The sequence below is a fragment of the Talpa europaea genome, assembly GCF_964194135.1.
Source record: "Talpa europaea genome assembly, chromosome: 11".
Classification (NCBI taxonomy): Eukaryota; Metazoa; Chordata; class Mammalia; order Eulipotyphla; family Talpidae; genus Talpa; species Talpa europaea.
In genome coordinates, this window is record NC_140078.1 from 69,832,719 (window position 1) to 69,855,858 (window position 23,140).

The following is a 23,140-nucleotide window of genomic DNA, read 5'->3' on the forward strand; positions in this document are numbered from 1 at the left end:
CAATGTCTAAAACACACATAAGAATCAGCAATTACAGCTTGTGAAAGAATTCATTAGCACTGAAAATGGACTTAGAAACAAAGATGAGCTCTCATCTGTGAAGGTCTTTAGATTTTGCACAGACAAAAATAATTCTCTTAGATAAACAATGTTTGGGTGGCAAATAAACCTCAGTCTCCATTAAAATAACATATGACAATCAGTTCTTTACAAATGTTTTGGAGGGCAGAAAGAAACCTCACAAGCTTTCTTCCACCTAAGTCACCACTCATACAGGCTCTAGCAAAGTGCAAAGTAAATATTTTATTAAATGCTGTGTTTGGTTTTTGAATCTTAGAATATTCAGATTTAGCGTCCCTGATTCTATCTCGGGTAGAATGATTTATCTTTTGAGATTTCAAGAACTGTGAATTGGTGCTGTTGCTGCTGCTGCTGCTGTAGCTAAAGCTGATAGGCAGTATCTGAAAGAGAAAGATCATTTCTTTGAGGTTCGCCCTGAAGGTTATTGAACAAGTTTATGATGGCATGGGGGTAAGCAATGTGGAGGTGAAGTAGGTAAAGACGGAAAAGGGAAAGAAAGTCTGTGCTCCAAGCAAAATCAGTAGCCCATCACAAAGGTCTGCAGCCTTATAAAAGGCTAAAAATCAACTAAGGAAGAAAACAAAAAAATCAAAGATGGGCTGCCCCAACACCATGACCAGAGGGGCATTACACCCAGAGAGTCTTGTGGCTTAGGACAAAAGTAGAACACCCCTTGGACATCGGAGATCAAAACAGAGGAGACAGAGAAGAGAGCCATGCTTCAGTGAACAGGGGGAAGGTGAAGAGAAATGCCTGGAGGCTTTTCTTAGGCTAGGGGTACACTGGCAGCTGCCAGCTTAACCAAGGGCCCTTGGGGAGGGGAGAATGAAATGCTGTGGAGGCACACACCCTGACCTGACTGAAGGAAAACACTGGTGGAGGAAATAGGGGGCGGGGGGGGGGGCTCTCCAGGGACTGAATTCCTGGTAAGGAGATCAGAAGCTGTGCTCTGGACTGCATTACTCCAACCCACTCTCCTCAGGGGGGCGGTGTATGGGCCTTGTGAAACATACTGACAGCATGCAAACTGCACAGTTTTGGGTTTGAAACCCCAGAAAGGACAGCATCAATGATACCACAGACATGATCCAGATCTCTCTTTCTCTCTCTCACTCACACTCACACACACACACACACACACACACACACACACAGCACATTCAAACTAGCAGCTAGACACCTCCATGTACCTCCCTCACCCAGCACTTGTAAAATTAGGTTTCAGTACATACAGAAGCTGACAAAAGTCAAAAACTAATAAAGTCAAAGTACCACTGGTTGGAAAAGTAAAAGTAGTGCAAATCTGTAAGTTACCACTATAGATACTTTTTTTTTTTTAAAGATTTATTTATTTATTTATACAAGCACGGGGTACAGTCAGAAGCGCGGGAGGGTGAGAGAATTCACCAGAGCCAGAGCAGGGAGCAGAACAGGCAGAAAGACCGAAGCACACTGCTGAGGGGAGCAGCGGGCGGCAGGAGAGGTCTGCGCGCCATGTGGGACCCTCCTCCGGTGGCCGGGGAGCAGCCGGGGATTGAACCGGCGTCGCAGAGGCCGCGGGCAGCTTCGCAACCCAGCGCTCAACCGCTGCGCCACTGGGGAAGCCCTAGATACTTTTAAAACATAAAATCTAAAGGCAAAATGGGCAGACAATAAAATCAACACAAACAAGCATTTGATGAGGTTAAGCAACCATTTGTAAGAATTCTAAGATGGGACTACAAGGAACTGATGTCAACATAATAAAGGTTGTATCTCATAAAACAAGAGCCAAAATAATACTCAATAGTGAAAAATTGAAAGTTTTCTAAGATCAAAAACAAGACAAGGATGCCCTCTGTCACCACCTCTGTTTAACTTAGTATTTACAAGGGATTATGGCATCCCAAGGAGCGAACTCATCGGAATTCAAGCACAAAAACATAGAAATTTTTATCTACCAGATAGAGAATGCAGAAAACAAAAAGCAAGTCAAAATTATAGAAGAGAACTCAAAAAAGCTAATCGAAAAGATCAATGAAATTCAGAAAAATAAAGGAATGACCTGAGAAATATAATAAACAGAAAATAGAAATTGAAGCCATAAATAAGAAAATAACAAATTCAGGATACAAAAAGCTCAATAGATGAGATTTAAAAATCATAGAGAAAGTTAAAACAAAACACTGCTAAAAATCGGACTGCAGAACCGAGGCTACCAGAGGGGAGGCTTTGGGGTGGAAAAGAAATAGAGCTGGAAGCCCAGTGGACCTTGCTGAAAGACTATGGGTGCTTTGGTGGTGGGGGTGGTGGGATTAACATACATCTAAAAGTGTGAATCTAGGGGCCTCCCTGGTGGTGCAAGGGGTTAAGCACAGCACTATGAAGCTAATGCAGCCTCTACAGCACAAGTTCGATCCCCAGCCAGGGAGCTACCCACATGGCACAGCAGACCTCTTATGACTCGCCCGCTGCTTCCCTCAGCAGTGTATTCAGTAGATCTGCCTGTTCTGCTCCCCACTCTGTCTCTGGTGAATCTTCTTACCCCCCACACCTCTGGCCTGTACCCCTATTCTTGTATGCATAAATAAATCTTTTAAAAAAATAAAAGTGTGAATCTATACCCCTAATCATACATGGAGTTGTAAACCAACGTTACCTCAAAAAAAAAAAAAAAAAGAGTGCAATTTAAAAATAAAACAACAAAAAGTACCAGCTGAAGACTCTGATGATCACACAACATCTTCAATAATCTTTAAAAAAAAAAAAAGATTTGCTTTCTCAGGTCCATGCTCTGAGACAAAATTAGTTCTGTTCTAACTTAATGGATAGAAAGAGTTAGTACTTGAGGACAGAGACTCCAAAACCAGAATACTTAGGTGAAATCAGTTCCATCACTTAACAGTTGTGTGACCTCGAGCAAGGTGCTTAGCCTTCCTGTGCCTATTTCCTTAGCTTTTAAAATGTGGATAACAATACTGTGTACTTCATAGGAAACGAAATGTAGAATTCAATATTAAAGTTTACTTTCCTCTATATGAAGTTAAATACACCACCATTCTAAATCTTTTAATACAAACACTAGTATCAGAACTGAATTCTGAGTCTCCACTTTAAGATGAAAATCAGCTGCTTATAACTTAGAGGCATTGGGTTATCGGTCGGCATTTCTAGATAAAGGCACTTCAAGTTAGAGACTATCTTTTTTAATGTGTTTCAAACACACTACAAACAGAAATTTTTAGATTATTTTTTTATTTTTTTAAAAGATTTCTTTATACAAGCACGGGGTACATACAGTCAGAACCTTGGGAGGGTGAGAGAATTCACCAGAGCCAGAGCAGGGAACAGAACAGGCAGACTGACGAAATACACTGCTGAGGGGAGCAGTGGACACGGCAGGAGAGGTCTGCGTGCCATGTGGGAACCTCGCCAGTGGCCAGGGATTGAACACGCACTGCAGAGGCTGTGGACGGCTTTGCAGCCCAGCGCTCAACCGCTGCGCCACTGGGGAGGCCCAGATTTTTTTTTTATTTATACAATAGCTGGGTACAGGCCAGAGGCACAGGAGGATGAGAGGATTCACCAAAGACAGAGTGGGGAGCAGAAGAGGCGAATATACTGAAATACACTGCTGAGGGGAGCAGTGGGATTAACAGGAGAGGTCTACAGTGCCACGTGGGAATCTCCCTGGCTGCCCAGGAATCGAACCAGTGCTGCTGAGGCTGCAGACAGCTTCACAGTGCAGCGCTCAACCCACTGTGCCACCGGGGAGGCCCAAAACAGAAATTTTTAAAAGGGTGTGTATGTATTAAAATAGATAAGCGAGGTATCCCAACTGAGACCCAAATGAAATTCAGTCATGAGGTCAGGAGGGAAGCATGTAATGTATGATGAGTCAGAGGAAAAAAAACTTCAAAGAAGTGGTTTGCAGAGTGGGAAAGGGAAAGCTAACAGTAAAGGAACAGGGAATAGATGGAAGCGGACAGCAAGTAGGTGTTCTCCCCACAAAGCCACAGAGACAGTGAATTGCGGGAGAGATGCTGAAGAGCTGAAAGCATTTTCTCTCTAAGAATTTGAGACCTAGGGACATAAGGAGTGCACAATAGCAGTTGCAGCACTATGTTAGGGTACAGACGTCAAAAATCCCAGTTATAAAAGCAGTTTTGAAAATTCTTAGTAATTAAAAAAAAATTGTAAGACTAAACAGGGAAAAAGATTAACACATAATGCTAAAGTTTCATTTCAGAATTGTTTCTGTCATTTACCTAGTAGAAATAGAATTTAAAAGAAAATGCTGCCCAAGGTATTAATTCCATATGCTTTATGAACTAATAAAATGTAACTGTCATTTCCTCAATCAGTAATCTCCAACTACTACACAGAATATACTGATATGTATCAAAGGTAATAAAATCATTTATAAAGCAATAACGCCTACAACACTGATTTTACAATTTTACTGAAATTATATGTAAACTTCAATCTCATGTGAGGAAATAGAAGTATATTTATCTGAAGAGGAAAATAGAAGGTAGTTAAGTATCATTTGTTCACAAAATACCAATTTTCCACGTTAGGAAGAATATTGCCTAGTTCCTCTGGAAATAAATTCCATTATTCTTTTATCTAGTTTTCAGAATCTAAAATCACTCTTATGCACCTCCATTTACTTTCCTAAGATACTTTTTCTTCCCTAGATACTTCCTTCCCTTATCAAGATGTTTCACAGCGGCTCCCCTCAGAATAATGGCCAAACGCCTACTCTGACATTCATGGCCCTTCACATTCACCCAAATCTGCTGTCCCAATCTTTTCCCAATCCCACAGGACTTGGTCTATTCACAGCTCTCCAAATACACCTTTCATAAGCCTGCAGTTCAGACTTCACTGTTTCCTACTGGCCTGGATCTCATCTGATGCTTTCTCTTTGTTCACAAAAATTCTACTCAGGGGCCACCCTGGTGGTGCAAGGGGTTAAGCACAAAACTGTGAAGCTGTCTGCAGCCTCTACAGCACAGGTTCAATCCACAGCCAGGGAGATACCCACATGGCACAGCAGACCTCTCCTGTCTCGCCAGCTGCTCACCTTAGCAGTGTATTTCGGTTGATCTGCCTGTTCTGTTCCCCACTCTGTCTCACCCCCTGCTCCTCTGGCCTGTACCCCAGTTCTTGTATGCATAAATAAATAAATAAATATTTTTTTTAAATCCTACTCAGGTATCAAGACTCAGTTTTTACAGTTCTAGGAATATTTCCTGGTACCCCAGCCTCTAACCTCTTATTGCACATTCTACTTCTACCATGTTTTGTGTGCACAGTATGTACGGTGTCTATATGTTATCAGATGGTTTTATCTCCTTACTGTTCTGCGTGCCCAGGATTCCAAATCTTCACACCTTTTACAGAAATCCTCCCATGCCATGGGATTTCAGTGAGGCTGTCAGTCAGATTCTCTAAACCACAGATGGGTATATGAAACAGAAAGGGCCATAATATTCATCCTTTTATATCATCAATAGAAAACAGTTCTTTCCTGTCATTATGCATTGTAAATCCGAGCCATATGACTCTGAGTAAGTCATATATGTCTCTGACCTTAGTGACCCCACCTGAAAAACAACAAGGCTGAGCTACAATATTATGGTTCCTTCTTCATCTAAAATGCCATGAACATATATTTCTTCATTTAAATTCCCAATACTGGTACTGTTTCAATTACTATCTTTGTAAGATAAACTTCGTAAATCTGATTTACACAATTCTCTAGATTAAAGATCTAGAAGGTAGGTAGACCTGTACCTTCTTCCTTCATTGTTTCACAGAGCCTAGCAACATACTTTATCTTCAATAAATGTCTATTAAATCAATAAAGAAACTTCAATGAGGTACCGTAACTTTCCAAATATATTTTTAACTTCATGTTATTACCTTTTTTTCATTACTTAAAAAAAACTGTTCTTCTACTCTTGCCAAGAAACAAAAATTAGGGCCTCCCCTGGTGGCACAGCGGTTGAGCGCTGGGCTGCGAAGCTGCCTGCAGCCTCTGCAGCACCAGTTGGATCCCCGGGCGCCGGCAAGGGTCCCATATGGTGCGCCAATCTCTCCTTCCGCACCCACTGCTCCCCTCAGTAGTGTATTTCGTCAGTCTGCCTGTTCTGTTCCCCTCTCTGGCTCTGGTGAATTCTCTCACCCTCCCGCACTTCTGACTGCACCGAGTGCTTGTATAAATAAATAAATAAATAATTCTTTAAAAAAAAAAAAAAACTAAAATTAACTTTCCTTTCCTTCTTACAGTTGATATCATATTGCCAAACTTTATAACATGTAATCTCAGTACACTTTACCTCCCACCTCCTAATGATAACTAAAAATCATTTCAAGTTCTCTATATTCAGAACTGAATTGTTCTTCTCTAATTTCTCTCAATGTATATGTTCATATTAACTCGCCTTTAAATGCTTCCACTAATCTCCAACCACCACAATTACATGAGCTCCTTTCTTCCAGTGTTGGAATTTATTTTAAACTACACAGTCTCTGTGAAATGAACAACTAGGAAACATGCAGTTAGAGTATCCCTAAGTGAAGGCATATGTGAGAACCACTCTAATATCTTGACTCAAGAAGAGTGACTGACTTTAAATAACTTATATTGAAGTTCATCTTTCAGATCATTTTCCATTTGATTAGAAGAGACAGGTGTGGGGGAACCATAAATGAGACTTTGGCTAAGTAAATTCTTTTTAATTCTTCCTGTTATTTTTTCTAATAACAACACACTAAATTGTGTAATATTAAGTTCTTAAAAATTATGCAAATAAGTTTTTATATTTTGATGTTAAATATTAACTAATACGGTAAAGAGGAATGAATTGAGATTGGTGAAGAACACAGAACTACTAGTAAAATGGGTCGTGAATACCAGAGAGTAAGAAAAAGATAAAATGCCCAGATACATGTGATACATACTTTTACAGACAAAAACAATGGAAACTAATTTTGCTACAAAAGAAAGAAACAAATGAATATAAAAACCCACAGGTTATCATCATACTCAATGACAAAAGACTAAGAGCTCTTTCAATAAGATCAGAAACAAGGATGCCTGCTTTCACCCATTCAACACAGTACTGAAAATTCCAGTTAGAGCAACTGGCCAAGATAGAGAAACAAAAAGCATCCAAATTGGAAAGGAAGAAATAAAATTCTCTCTCTTTGCAGATGACATGATTTTATGTAGAAAATATGACTACACACACATATACTCACACACAAAAAAAAAAAACCCCACTGGAACTAACTGATGAATTCAACTGTTACAGGATATAAAGCCAACACAAAAAAATCAGTTGTATTTCTGTACACTAAAAATGAATAATATGAAAACAAAATCAAGAAAATTCTGCTTTTTTTTAAAAAAAAAAGAAAATTCTGCTTATAATGACGTCATAAAAAATAAAATACTCAGGCATAAATTTAGCCCCAAAAGTGAAAGGTTTGTGCACTGAAATTCACAAGACACTGTTGAAAGAAATTAATGACAACCCACATAAAGACATCTTATGGTCACTGACTGGAAGATTTAATATTGTTAAGATGACAAAACTAGCCAAAACCATCTACAAAATCAATGTAATCCTCATCAAAATCTCAATTGCATTTTTTGAAGAAAAAGAAAAAAAATCATTCTAAAATTCAAGGGGTCCAAAATAGCTGAAACAAGCTTGAGAAAAAAGTTGTAGGATTCACACTTCCTGATTTCCACACTTACTACAAAGTTACAGTCATTAAAACACTGTGGTACTAACATAAAGACAGAAATATGCAGTATAGCAATAGAGATATAAATCCTCAATATTTGGTCAAATGATTTTCAAGCAAAGACACTAAGACCATTAACAGGGGAAAACAGTCTCTTCAACAAATAGTGCTAGGAAAACTGTATATTCACAAACAAAAGAATGAAGTGAACCCTTATTTTACGCCTTATACAAAAAATTTACTCAAAATGGATAAAAGACAAGGGGTAAGCTTCATGATGAATTTGTCCATGATTTACTGGATGACAGCAAAACATACAGGCAACAAAAGAAAACAGATAAATTAGACTCCATCAAAATTCAAAACTTTTGTGTATCAAAGTACACTACAAGGATGAAAAGGCAAACCATGAAATGGAAGAAAAATTTGCAAATTATCTATCTGATAAAGGATTAATAGCTATAATATATAAAGATTTACAACATAATAAGAATCCATTAAAAAATGGGCAACATACTTGAATTGACATTTACCCAAAGAAGATTTTCAAATGGTCAATATGCTCTTGAAAAATGGTCAATATGCTCGACATCATTACTTATTAGGGAAATGCAAATAAAAATTACCATGAGATACCACTTCACACTCACTTGGATCACTGTTATAAAAACACTTATAAAAACCTAGAAAATAGGGCCTCCCTGGTGGCACAGGGCTTAAAGACACAGCATTATCAAGCTATCTGCAGCATGAATTCAATCCCCGGCCAGGGAGGTGTGACCCACATGGCTCAGCAGACCTCTCCTGTCTCATCCACTGCTCCCCTCAGCAGTGTATTTCAGTAAATCCACATGTTCTACTCCCCACTCTGTCTCTGGTGAAACCTTTGGCCGCACCTCTGGCCTACACCCCAGTTCTTGTATGCATCAATAAATAAATCTTTTTTTGAAAACTAGAAAGGGCCTCCCCAGTGGCGCAGCGGTTGAGTGCTGGGCTGCAAAGCTGTCCGCAGCCTCTGTAGCACCAGTTCTACCCCTGGCCGCCGGCGAGGGTCCCACATGGTGCGCAGACCTGCCCTGCCGTCCCCGCTGCTCCCCTCAGCAGTGTCCTCCATCTGTCTGCCTGTTCTGCTCCCTGCTCTGACTCTGGTGAATTCTCTCACCCTCCGGCGCTTCCGACTGTACCCAGTGCTTGTATAAATAAACAAATAAATCTTTAATAAAATAAATAAATAAAAATAAAAACTAGAAAATAGCAAGTATTGGCAGATATAAACTGGATTTTTTGTGCATTCCTGGTAGAAATGTGAAATGGTGCAGGTACTATGGAAAACTATTCCTCACATATAATTAGCATCTAATAAGCAATTCCATTTCTAGGGATATACCCTGAGGATTTGTAAACTGGAGTCAAATAGATATTGACATGCCATATGTTCATTGCAGCATTATTCATAATATCCAAGAGACAGAAACAACCCAAGTGTCCATCAACAGAGAATGGATTTTTATTTATTTTATTAATTTTTTAAAGATTTATTTATTTATGCATACAAGAGCTGGGGGTACAGGCCAGAGGAAGAAAGGATGAGACGATGCACCAGAGACTGAGTGGGAAGCAGAACATGCAAATCTACTGAAATATACTACTGAGGGGAGCAGCAGACAAGACAGGAGAGGTCTGCTGCACCATGTGGGTCACCTCCCTGGCTAGGATCAAACTCATGCTGCAGCAGCTGGGCTGTGCATAGCTTCACAGTGCTGAGACTTAACCCTTTGTGCCATCTGGGAGGCCCCAAGAATGGATTTTTATATGTGGCATATACATATGTAGACTATTTCTTCTAAGAATATATACAAATGGCTAGTAAGCTCATGAAAAAATGTTCAATATCACTAATCATTATGGAAATGCAAATCAAAACCACAACTACTTCACATCCACTAAGTGAATATTACCAAAATAAGGGGGGGAAGAAGTGTTAAGGATGTGGAACCCTTTACTATGGGTGGTAATGTAAAATGTGAAAAAAGTTTCTCAATTTCTCAAAAAGTTAAAGATAGAAGTAACAATTTGATACAGCAATTCCAATTCTAGTTACATACTCAAGAGAAATGAAAGTAAGAACTCAGATTCCTGCACATTAATTTTCACAGCAGCTTTTGGAAACAACTCAGATGAATGAACAAATGTGATACACACATACAGCAGAGTATTATCCAGTCATAAAAAGAAATTCTGATACATGGATGAATCCTGAAAACACTGCTGAGTAAGTCAGAAGTAAAAGGACAAACATTGCATTATTCCATTTATATGATGTATCCACAATAATCAAATTCACACAGACAGAAAGGAGAATGGAAGTTACCAAGAGCTGGGGAGGTGAGGGTGTATAGTTTCTATTTGGGATAATTAAAAAAATTTTCTGGAAATAAATAGTACTGGTGGTTATACAACAATGTGAATGTATTTAATGTTGATGAAGTGCAAACTTTAGGGTAAAATGTAAATTTTAGGTATATTTCACCGCAATAAAATTTAATTTTAAATACGGAGGTGACTAGGGCCTCCCCTGGTGGCGCAGCGGTTGAGCGCTGGGCTGCGAGGCTGCCCACAGCCTCTGCAGCGCTGGTTCGTTCCCCGGCCACTGGCGAGGGTCCCACAAAAAAATAAAATAAAATAAAATAAATAAATATGGAGGTGACTAACCAATTAAAACAGTTACTCTATATAGCTAACACAGAAACTTGCCGTGGTTTGTGAAAAACAAGTCAATAAAAAGAATGAGTGCTTTGTGTGAGATAGCCGCTACCTATAGTCATATACCACTGTTTCACTAGAGTTTACTATTTCAGTATGTCTAAATGTAACAAAATATTCTCTTTTTTCAAGATTGCTTCACTACATCCAGAGTGCTCCAAGCACCTTTAAGTGTGTTTTCCCTATCCTGTACCAAGAACAATCAAATAAAACCTCCCCCTTCATGACTCTCCTCGAGGCAAGATTGCAGCAGCAAGAAGAGATGTCTCATCTACATGCACCCATCCTGAAGGGAACAGACCAAATTTCCAGCAGGCTCCCTCACTCCCAGATCACTGCCTTGTGCCAAAGACAGGCATTCCTACAGAGACACACCTTGAACAAGTCAGGAAGTTCTTTTAAAGGAACTGAGTCTATTATAAAAGGCAGTGAATCTCACTCCTAGGGAGAGGAAAGGAGTCACTTCAGTTTTTCACACAGTTGCTCACCCAGTATCTCTTGAACCAGTCAATTAGGTCTAGCTTGCAAATGCATGGCTAAGCAGAGGCAAATAACAAGTGGCTGGCAAATAGGGAAAGAAGAGAGTAATACTCAAAGTAACCACAAAGAACAGAAGTGTACAGAAATAGAAAGAATACCACATCAAAACAAAAATACCATTTCAAGTCATAGGTGGTGTACCAAGTTGTCCTATTATTGCACTGTCCTGCAAATTCCCTGAAAGGATTGCCATCAGATGAGAAAATTAACAAACACCAGGCCACCAAAATGGAATTATTGACTTTCCTAGGGATTTCAGTGAGGAAGCAAGCAAGCAATCCTGTTTTAATGTCATAATCACTTGCTTGCATTAACAATATCAAATCATCAGAAAGTTCAGCCAAACAATTGATGCCCAGGCAGCTGGACTGGTAATAGGGAACACTTATTTTCCTAATGCTTGAGGGTTTATTTTTCTCAAGCACATAGAAATTTTGGAGTTTTTCAAAATGCAAATCCTGGCAAAAAATAATGCCCTGTGCTAAGAAGAGTACAGAGAAACAAGTACCCTCACTGTCCTGGCAATAATTTCAAACAAGAAGCTGCTCAGAAGTAGATTATGTAAATTATATTACATCCATATTAGGAAAGAGCAATCATTAAAACAATGACCATATCAGACAAAAGAAAATGTTCATAGTATAACAGATTTGAAAGATCATAAAGTAACACATACACTATGCTCCTACATTTTAAATGTCTACTTGTATATGTATATAAAGAAAACAGACTGGAAAGATATTTCAATATGTTGAAAGGGGTTATAGATGAATAACAAAAATACCACTCATCTTATTTTGGTATATTTTTCTATATATACTGAAATTTCTATAATGAGTATGTATCTTACATAAGCAAAAGGAAAATGTTACACAGAAAAAGAAAATGCTCAAATATATTCAAAAAACTGAATTCACTATACAGGGAAGAATAACTATTTTAGAAAAAACTCCAACCGGAAAAAAAGACAAGACTGCTTGTTGGGGCTTTTAAAGGTTTAACCTTGAGTTCTCTGGAAAAGTCACTTATCCAAAGCACAGCTTCCCCCAAAGATGCCTAATGAAAAAGGGGTTAAGTACAAACTGCATCCTAATTACCTGCTATAATATTTCTGAATCATTGTTGTGACAGCTATGAAACTCCAGGTGAAATGGATTCATACTGAAATCCTAAGGCTCCCACCCAAAATGAATCACTTGAACTCTTCCACCAGCAGGAAACCTTACCAGGTTTAAGAACGAGAAAGGCCAATGGAAAAATATACATGAAATCACAAATTTCTAGCAATCAAATATTATTAGATCAACAGTCTCTATCTTTTAACAAAGGATTAACAACGCAAAATAAAAACTCTTCAGTAGGATGGACTCTTGATTAAGCATTTACTGATCACTCACTATGTGCTACATTCTGGGGATATAAACATGAAGACAGAGTTCCCTGTCCTTGAGAAGCTCAATGCCCTGAGGCAAAGCAATGCAATTAAGCATGACCTAAAGGGAGAGTGCCATGACAGAGGCTGGCACCAACTGTTGTGGGAGTAAGCAGCAGCACCTCTTTCCATCAGGCAGAGTTGGGGTAAGTAGCAAGGAAGAGATGAAATGTGAATGCTTTAATGTGGCATTCCCAGGCAGAGAAAGTAAACTATGGCATTCCTGTCATATTATGACATGAGCAAAGTGACAAAGGTAGAGGGAAGTTCCAGGTCTGTCTGGAAAAAAGGGAGTTGTCCAATTTTTGTAAAGTGTAGGGAATCTGGAGAGAATGCTGACAACAAAATTCAAAAATAATTTTGTGCCATCCTTCCCCTCACGCATGAAGATGAAAATGGACTTAACGTCTTTTCACAGCTAATGTTTGTCACTCTTCAAACTTGAAAGTCTCCAAAGACCTGTTAGCAGTATCGATCTTCCTTGGTGATACACCATGGCCTAACCCCAAACACTATCAGCTCACTAAGGTAGCATAATTAGCAAGCACTATCATAAAATGTTCAATAAGTCATCCAAATAATTTGTATTCAAATCATGAGACAGCAAAACCTACTTGTTTATAAACTAGACATTGCCCACTAGGTAATAAAATGTTTCCCTATTCTGTTCAACATTTTATCAACCACTATGCAAAAGACAGAAGAGCAGTTGTTCTTTAAGCTCTGTAATTGAAAAACATTCTATAAAAATACAAGCAGAAACAAAAAAAAGAAAAAGAAAAAGACAGAAGACACGTTTATCAACTGTACAAACAAAGGTTCAAGGAAAACATAGTAATATGTGAGATCAAAAACTCAAGCTTCAAAGAGAACTGACAGATTGTCAAATACAGTAAGCTGAAATGCAATGGGGGAAAAAAATATAAAATCTTTTTAAAATAAAATAAATTTCATCAGTCAATCGTATAAACTCAGGATAGGGAAGATTTAACTTGACTTCAGAAATAAAACGTAGAGTATAGTTATCATAAATTCAGTATGAGTAATTAGTGTGAAATGACAGCCGGAAAGCCTCTAAAAATCAGGCTTTATACTAAATTAACAAAAAAGTGTCCAGTTCAAGATTATAAATATTTGTATAAAACCTTCTACAGGTCTGGTGCTGAATTATGTCTGTCATGAATGCAAAGATAAATATGGCACAATCCGTACTTTTAGGAATTTATAGCCAAAAGCAGTGTTTTTTTCCAATACTGGGTTACAAAATCAATCAAGTTGCCACCAATATTTTTTAATGAATAGAAAGTATCAGAGTACACTGTACAAGGTACACAGCCAGTATTATATCAAGAAACTTTCGTTTAGGGCCTCCCTGTGGCGCAGGCGGTTGAGCACAGTGCTGTGAAGCTGTCCGCAGCCTCTCAGTGCCAGTTTGATCCCCTCCGGCTGCGGAGCAACCCACATGGCGAGCAGACCTCTCCTGTCTCGCCCACTACTCCCTTCAGCAGTGTATTTCGTCAGTCTGCCTGTTCTGTTCCCCGCTCTGTCTCTGGGTGAATCCTCTCACCCTCCCGCACATCTGGCCTGTACCCCGGCTCTTGTATAAATAAAATATTTTTTTAAAAAAGGACATTTAAAAAAAAAACTTTCATTTAACTTCTTCCTATACATGTATGTATGTGTATATATACATGAGATAATTTAAATATTTTTATTGTAGAGCATAATCAAAAGTTGTAAAGAAATTAGTCTAATGGAAAAGGATAAAATAAATATACCAGTATGAGATACAAAAGTATTATAGAATTATATGGCTAGAGGGAAAAAAGAATGGTCAAAGACTAAAGGAAAAAAAATAACAATATATGTAGGAGACCTGACAGCTAGGAAAGTAGTTGAGAGAGAAAGATGTAGAGGAAACAATATAAACAAAGACATGATGCAGCAAATAATAAGTACTTAATAGGTGGCAAACAGCAGTCCTGGCACATGGCAGGTGGTATAATTAAGTCCAGATGGAAGGACTTTGGGAAAGTTCAGTTTGGCTAAAGTACAAAGTACTCCTAGGTCAGCAGATGAGGCTGAAAGACCAAATGCGATCCTACGTGAAAATGCTGGGCACATAGTAAACACTTAGTAAATGTTGGCTCTTCCATTTAGTCTTAGCTCTGGAAATTAAAACCCTATTATCTCTAAGATTCCTTACAATTCTAAAATATTATGAATTACTGAAGGGCTATTACACAAATTATTTATAAGCAGGCATAGAATATGGACTTGTAAAAAATCACAGGGAGTCTAATTTCAATAAAGAAGAATGTTCTAATCACAGCTGCCTAGCAATAAAATGGGTTGTCCCAAGAGTGGAAAGGACCCTGTCACCAGATCTATTTGAATAAAGGCCAAGTACACATCTATTATAGACATAAGTCTATTATACAGAGTTCTGCATTTGTCGTACACTATTTTGGTTCTCACTCATCAATCAGCAAGAGCTCATGCATACGTTTTGAAGACAGAGAGAAAAACAGATGGAAGCAGGAGGTTGAGATTTTATTCCATTGTAGAAATGCAGGAAAACAGAAGCTCCTGAATGACATTTCCCAATACAGTAATTATCTTTACTAGAATAATATCCTAAGGTGTAATACTGCTAATCAACTGCAAGTACTTGGGTCACAGCTAAAATAATTTGGCAACATATTTTTTTTAAGTACCCAGAGTTTTTATGTGGAAAAAAAGTCTTGCTTTTGCATACAAAACCTGTCGAGGGGATATGAAAGAGACTTCAGAGCATAATCATGAACAGGTTACAAAGCATAACACTGGAATTAAAATTTCATCTAGCATACCCAATAATGCTTACGTATTGAGAATAATTTCAGACCATTCTTATCATCAGGGGAAAAGACACAAAAAATTCAAAGTACAAATGATTAAAAATTAAATTTCAGCACCAAAGTGAAAATAGGAATAGAAAGTACTTTCAACCTCAATGACCATTCTTTTGAGATTGTCAAGCTTCAGGATGTGTCCAAAAATGCTACACAGAAAAATGGTACCATGTTTACAATTTAGTTTCATGTTTCTAAAGCACATTCTCTTAAAACAGTGCATGATAAAATGAACTGTAACATTTGAATAGTCTTAGAATGTTGTTGCGCATTGACTTTGCTATTTAAAATGTTGATGATTTCCTGCTGAGTGTTCTGTTTGTTCTATAGAATGACAGATGGAAACAAATCCCTCTTGGTCTAAGAAAGCACTCAAATGTTTGCTAAGTTCAATTTCTTTCCCCCTCACTAACAATGTATTAAAAAAGGGGGCAACAGTACCCAACATACTTGTCAGGGCAGTCCAAAAGCCTGCCTTCGACTATTTGTGCCCTGAATCTGTGTTCATTATCAATGCAAATCATGACATTCAGCAGCAGAGCACTAAGCACTAAGCAGTCTTATAAAAGTATTTATTATAGAAATAAAATTCCATATATAGATATATATATAAAATTACATACATAGATATATACGTAACTATTCAGTTATATAGGGACTAATGAAAAGCCTGTTAAGTATGCCTTATCTTTTCAGCCAGACATATATATACATTGCTGACAAAATTCTAATGAAGGGAGCTGTGGCTTAAGAACTCCAGTACTAGGTTCAAGTCAGCACTTACAGACTTAAGTACCTTAGTCACTTAGCCTCTCTCAGCTAAAGTTTCTTTCTCAGCTGTTTACAAGAGAGAGAGAAGTAATTTTATGCTGTAAGGCTCAAATACAATCATGAATGCGGAAGTTCCCATAAACACTAAAGCCCTAATCACAAAACATCAAGAGCACATCCTCACTTTTCAGAAGAAAATTAAGTCCTGGCTATATAACATACTCTCTTAGACCCCCTAGAGGATATCTTTACCTCTAAGATAGGTATGAGGCCCTTCCAAAGGCATTAAAAGCTAAGACTCCCTCATGGAGCAAGTAACTAAAGAGCCCAGAGCCCTCACACTATTTTCAATGAATCTTAACCCATTTACCAACAGATTTGATAAAATTTTGTGAACACTTTCAAATCTGATTTCATACACCTATTCTTTCTCCACCTTCAGATGCATCTGCACCTCTGCACCAAGGATCTTTATAAATTACTTTTAAAGTGGGGGGTTTTTTTTTTAGCTTTTTTTTTTTTTTTGAGTGTTTCCCCCCCTATCTGGGGAAAACCAAGCAGAAGGAAAGCAGGTAAAACGTAAAGCAGGAAAGAATCACTTTTCAAATTAGAAAAAATTAAACATTACAAACTCAAATATAAGGTATTCCTATTAGTAATATGGAAAATTTTTCAGTGTACTAAGTGGGGATTAGGAAAGAATAAGCAATAAATGTCTTGAATTATTAAAAATTTGCCTCATGACAGCAGCAGAACAAGATGACCTTCTGAGGTAGCTTCTTCTTCTAAGATGTCAAACTAATATTATGTGCTCAAACATTTGCTGCTACTCAAGTTTAATTTCAAACATCCTTGTTTTATTCATTGGTGGTGTTTGTTGCTACTGTTTGTTGCTACTGCTTGCTTTAGTGAATGGGGAAAGTATTTTCTTGGTCTTTGGCTTCTGTATTTGTTAGTTTGGGAACATTCAAAATGGGGAAAGACAGGTGTTTTACAAAAATAATTGGATTTTTCTATCTAACTAATGCACCTAGTTTCTTGGAAAGATAAAATAAAGAATAAAGGATGCCGGGCCTTCCAAGCTTTCATAGCAATAGAAAGTACAAGAAATAAAAAATTCTTTAAGAAGGGAAGAGACATAAGGAGTCAAATAAGTTACAAGTTTCAATAGAGAATGGCTCCTTGTAATACTTCAGCAGGACAGAAAGACAGTAAGAACATTAAGGGTAATATTCAAATGCTGAAGGACAAAAAAGGACAAACAACCTCAGAGATCCTGTTTCTTCATCTGTATAAGGAAGATAATATTAAGACTGCTCGGGGAATCTACATGATGTAACATAAGTGAGAATCCCCAGCACAAATTGGCCTGTCATAGATTCTCAAAAAAAGGCAGTTTCCTCCATTGCTCTAGGTCAATCACAGAATATTGTAACGGAAAGGGAAGCTCAAATATCACCTACTCCTAAAAAAATCTAAAAAATGTTTTAAACTGTACAGGTTTTACAGGATCTCAAGACCCTTACCAATGTTAAACAGAGATGAAAAGCTGCAGTGGAGGAAAAATTCCCTTTGCACTACTGCAACAGAAGACTCCTCACCAACATCTGAGCAATTTCTCCATATTGGTGGGAAGCAGGCATAAGTTTTCCCTCCCTGCTGTAAGCATTGTGAGTTAGCAAACAGAAATAGAAATCTGTGCTCCAGCTTGGGCATAAAAATCAAAGCTGAAATGCAAAACATTTTCTCAGAGGAATAATAGCGGTTAGATTTTCAGGCTAGCAATTAAACAAATAATGAAGTGTCATTTTAAATGACTTTGTCTCATAAATATAATATATACGCTACTTTATAGGTTGAAGTGGATTTTATGAAAAGGCTTGGTTGGGCATGCAGCTTTAACATGCTAAAGGAGGGAGAAATGTATCCTGAGTTTTGAGCAATTTATACAAGAACTTCTGAATCATAATTAAGGGGCATCAGAAGGCAAACTATGACAGAAGAAGGTAGCATTTCCTTGTTTAGCAGAAAGGGAATCTACACTAAACTGTAGTTCCTAATGAATGTCTTAAAATAACCACTTCTCTCATTAAAAAGCATTTAAGTCCTGCCCTGTGCCTAAATCTGTGCCCCCCACATGAAATAATTTTTCTAAAGCTAAACTCACAGTCCTAAGAATGCAAGAATTTCATCCCATGCTCCCCAGTAGATCATGCACCAAATCCCAGTGCTCTGACAGGCATATATGTCATCTTGACTACGTTGCATTGATTGCTTCCTCCGAATACCCGAGGAAATACCTAGTGTTACTACCCTAAGTAGGAAGGGGAAAAGGAGAAATTAACACTTATTAAGCACTTGGTATGCTCACTTGAATTTTTTACAACCCTGTAAATATTTTCCCCCACTTACACATTAAGAAAATGTTAACTTTCCCACAATACCAGAAAAGACTCAGAACTCTGCCAACACCACTACCCAAGGGATCCTCCCCAGAAGGAAAGAAATTATCACTTTGGTGCCACTGGACAGTTGACCAGTTTCACTTCAATTACTTGTTTTTCTAGTTAAGCAGTTCTGAGAGCAAGCTGTAGAGAAAATAAACCATCATCTCTTCATTTCCCAGAATCTATTTAGTATTTAGGGAATGCTCTAAGAGAAAGGATAAAATAAAATGTCCCCAGAGGTGAATCCCAGCTCTTCGCATCATTTCCCAATTTCTTCTCAACAGAGACTCTAGGATTTGAGCTCATTTTATCACTTCCATCCATGCATGTTATTATGCCATTAGTGCATAGCTAATTAAAATGTTCAGGAAGTTACCTTTCAACCAGATTTTCTACCAGCATTTACGCTCTCTCTGCAGGTCCTTAAATTTAAATTAATTTTCATGTAACTTGCCTAGTGGTGAGCCTAAACGTTTGTCATCACTGTCAGCTTAAAAAGTTATTTTTAGTGAATTATGATCTTGATAGAACTGCAGGGCACGTGGGAAACAAAAATCTATGTTTAGACAGAGTCCCCATCTATATTTTCCATTACAACTTGGGGGTGGGGGGCCTGTACACTCAACATTTTAAATGTTTCTAACTGAAAAATAAGATGACAGGTGACTTTCAATAATTCAATGTGACTGAGCTCTTCTATCATGTAATTGCCACAAAACACTAACACTATAGAAGGAATACATTCAATTTCTTAAGTTATTAAAATTCCTTTAAAGAAACTGAATGCTACAAGAATGAATTAGCTTCTGGAGTTTGGTCTCATCTAAGAACATTTTGTTTTTATGAAACAAAACTGTAACTACATTATACACTAAACATTAAGAACATGTCCAAAAACACTACCCACTGTAAGGCAATTATTTCAAATACTGAATACAAAACAAAGTTAAGCAGAGCAAACATCTGCCGTCAGATGTTTGCAAAATTTTGAACTGGAAAAATTAAGACAATGTTTTTATATATATTTTTCTTTTGTAAGTCCAAAAATAAGTCTTCGGGTTCATTAAGTCAGGTGCGGAAAGTCATTAAGATTGAGGTTTGGGAGCGGGGGTGGGGGGAGAAAAAAAGATTCCCAGAATTTGGCCTCTTGGGTTAAGCTGCCCTGTGCCCCACATCAGAAACCTCCGGCGGCCCCTGGGGCCCGGCCCTCCAGTCCTGCCGGCCGCACCTGCGGAGACTGCGCCGCCAGCGCCCCCTGCCGCCCACCCGGCGCCCGAAGACCCGCTCCCCACCCCCGCACCCCGCGTCCCGCGCCCGCGCCGCCCCCACCCGCGCTCGCCCCGCGCAGAGGCCGCGCAGCCTGCGGGCAGGGGCGGGGGCGCGCGGGCGCGCGTCGAGGCGGGGCTGGCCCCGGGCCGGGAGCACGGGCGCGCCCCCCGAGCTCCCGCCGCGGGCAGGCCGGAGCCTCACCTACCTACGCCGTATTTCTCCTCCTCCGTGGGGGTCCACATGGCCGGGTCGGGCGCGGCCTCGCGGGCGCGGCGGCCGGGCGACGGCGCGGCGGGGACGGCCGCGGGCCCGGCTGTGGCGCACCGCGAGCCGAGGCGGGGGCGGTCAGGCGGCGCGGGGCAGTGGGCGGCGCATCCCTCACAGGCCGTCCGGGATGCCGCCGCCACTGCCGCCGCGTCCGGACCGCGAGGTTCCGCGGGCGGCGCAGCGGTCCCGGGCGGCGCGGGCAAGGGCTCGCCACCGGTCCGTCGCCGCCGGGGCTCTCGCTGCTCGGGGGCTCGGCTCCCGGCGCCGCCGCGGCTCGGCTCGCCTCAGCGGACTCGCGGGGCGCCCGCGCATGCGCCACTCCCCAGCGCGCGGGGGCTCGCGCCGCCCGGGCTCGCGCCGCCCGAGCCCGCGCGCGAGCCCACGCGCCGCCGCCGCGCGCCGGCGGAGGGAAATCCGCGAGAGGCGATTGGACCTGCAGGCGCGGTCGGGACCCGCTCCTGGGCGGACTCCCCGCCTCAGCGGCAGCCTGCGCCCGGAGGAAGGAGGGCTGGGCAGGGGGGAGACCCTGGGACACCCGCCGTTTCCGCGCCCAGTGCCTCCGGCCGGGCATGCTGCGATCATCGCGAGCCCCTGGCCCAGAGAGGACGGCAGGGAAAGGAGAGAAAGATGCCCTTTTCAGATCCACTCCGGTGTCGCCCTCAGCCCTATCACGGCCCCATCCCTGGAAAGCCCCTGGAACTACCCAGCACGTGTCTCTAGACCTTGGGTCTCTGGGTCACCTTCTAGGACAAAGCAATGACACCCCCTTGGTTGGCCTGCGGGGATAAATGTTTGGGGCCTGAGCAATCACAGCAGCCTTCCTCGTGAAGCTTCCGCGCTGGGATCTGGGGTTCCTACTGCTCGGGGGCTTGGCAGCGTGGTCGTATCCCTGACGGCCTAGGCACCACCTCTGCTCCCCCTAGTTCTCTGCCTTCCATGCTATTCTGAGTTTCTGGTTTGGCCCAAAAACTTTCCTCCTTTCTCTCCTCCCTGAAAATCTGTTCGCTATGACTCCTACAGATACCACTTTGTGACCCTAAACCAACCACTCATCCAAAACCAGCATAGTCATGGTGACTGCAAGACTTCTTTCCACCCACATCTGGACCACGTGGTATTCAGCCCTAATCCGTCCATCTCCATCGCGAGCACTACCAGGACAAAACCCTGGTGTTATCCCTAATCATAATTCTTGGATGTCCCCACTCTTCAAAACCCTGCTTAGCACCTTACCTCCAGGAAAACTTCCTAATCCTGCAGTTAGCAAGCCATATCCTTCCTTCTTTGCTTGGAATTCTGGCTATGTGCCTTTGTATCTTGTTTCCACCATGAAACTGTCAGCTCTCAAAAAGGCAAGCTCCAGAAGAGTTACCTTTCTGTTCCCTTAGCACCCAGCCCAGCACCTGACACATACTTGTTGAATACAAAGCGAGATTAACATAAAAATATATTGGTAACCAACAGATCTTGACTTTTTCCTCTACAATATTCTTTTTGATTGGTTACTCCTCTCAGGCCTGACTGTGCTCACCTGCATTATTGACACAGACTCCCAGTTCCTGACCTATAGACTCCTCCTCCCACTCCTGCCCCAGGAAGTTGTTCTGTAAATGGTTGAGTTCCTCAATAGCCAGATACATACTTTTGGTCCAAGAACATCATAAAGGAGACTTCCTGATTTATGTAGCTAACTGTTCCAGAAGACAAACCCCCACCCAATGGCCTCCATGGAATGAAGCTTCTCCTGGAAACTACTATTTCAGACCTTCCGAAAAACCCTCAAGCTCTTATTTCATTCTTTAGTTCTGCTCCATTGCCTTAAGTATGTGATACTGTCACAGAGTCTAAAGACTGGTTTTCCCAAAGTTTACTCTCATGTGCCCAGTCTGAATCATCTGCAATGATTTTCCCTAGACAAAGTCCCAATCCATGACTGCACACCTCAGCTCAGGGGTGGGAGGGCATTAATACCAATGGGTGAAGGGAGAAGAAAGGGTGCCCAGTGAGAAGGAGGCCATCTGATAAGTCCCAGACTTCTACAGTCTTCCCCTTTGTACTAAATATAGTTAAAGCAACGGTGCATAGTACACATCATCGAGAATCCACATTCAGCAAGACTATATACCTCCTCTCCTATACCCACAGTATCTTCTCTGAATCCTTCCTCAGGTTCTCAGGCCACTCAACTGAGTGAGAATCTCAATCTGTTCTCACCCCATACATACACACCTCTCCCTGCATGCGAGCTGACCCTCAGCACCCTGCCCTCCCTTCCTCTCTACCCATTCTTCTTGTGTTCTTACCACTTCCTAGGCTCACTGCCTGTCTTTCTCAAGATCTTCAGGAACCCATCTCACCATTGTTGCTCCCTGTCCCCCATTTTCACTCTGTTATGCTCCACAGACTCCTTCTGTAACCCCAGGCACACCTACTCTGTTGGTCCACACACCAACCCTCATCCCCCCTAGCCTCCATCATTCCCTTTCTCTTCTCTTCTCACCATCTGACTTTGGAGGAGAATCATCCACTCCAGATCCTTTATTTCAATGCAATTCATTTGACTCTCACTGTCTAAAGGTCAGGTTTCTGATGCTGTCACCTCCCAGGAACTTCTCCCCCAGCAGTCCCCAGGGCCATCCCAGCTCCATACACAAGCATCCCTGGCTCTGGCTAGGCTTAGCTACAGTATCCTTTAGCCCATATACTCTCTGCTCTTGAAATCTATGTCTTCCAAAGGCCACTTCCCCCAGGAAAGTTTCCTTAACTGACCTTGGCTGAGAGGATTTTGCTCATTTGCTTTCCTGTAGCACTTACTCATCCCATCCTCCTTTAACAAATCAAATGTGTCCACCTTGCCCATTGACAAACATGTTTCTTTTTTCAGTGGTAAAGATTGCTCTTCATTTATTTTTACCCCACACAGATTAATTTAG

At 40.7% G+C, this 23,140-nt stretch overlaps 1 protein-coding gene across 1 annotated transcript in view; it reads right to left on the minus strand.

The window, feature by feature from the left end:
• The window catches only part of DOCK3 (dedicator of cytokinesis 3), a gene marked incomplete at both ends in the record, with an annotated part of 286,944 nt that extends 266,762 nt beyond the window's left edge, over positions 1-20,182 (minus strand). Inside the window, one exon of the mRNA XM_084248035.1 lies at positions 20,146-20,182. Coding sequence (XP_084104161.1) covers positions 20,146-20,182 — 37 coding nt within the window. The remainder of the gene's footprint in view (positions 1-20,145) is intronic.
• Positions 20,183-23,140: the final 2,958 nt, after the last annotated feature.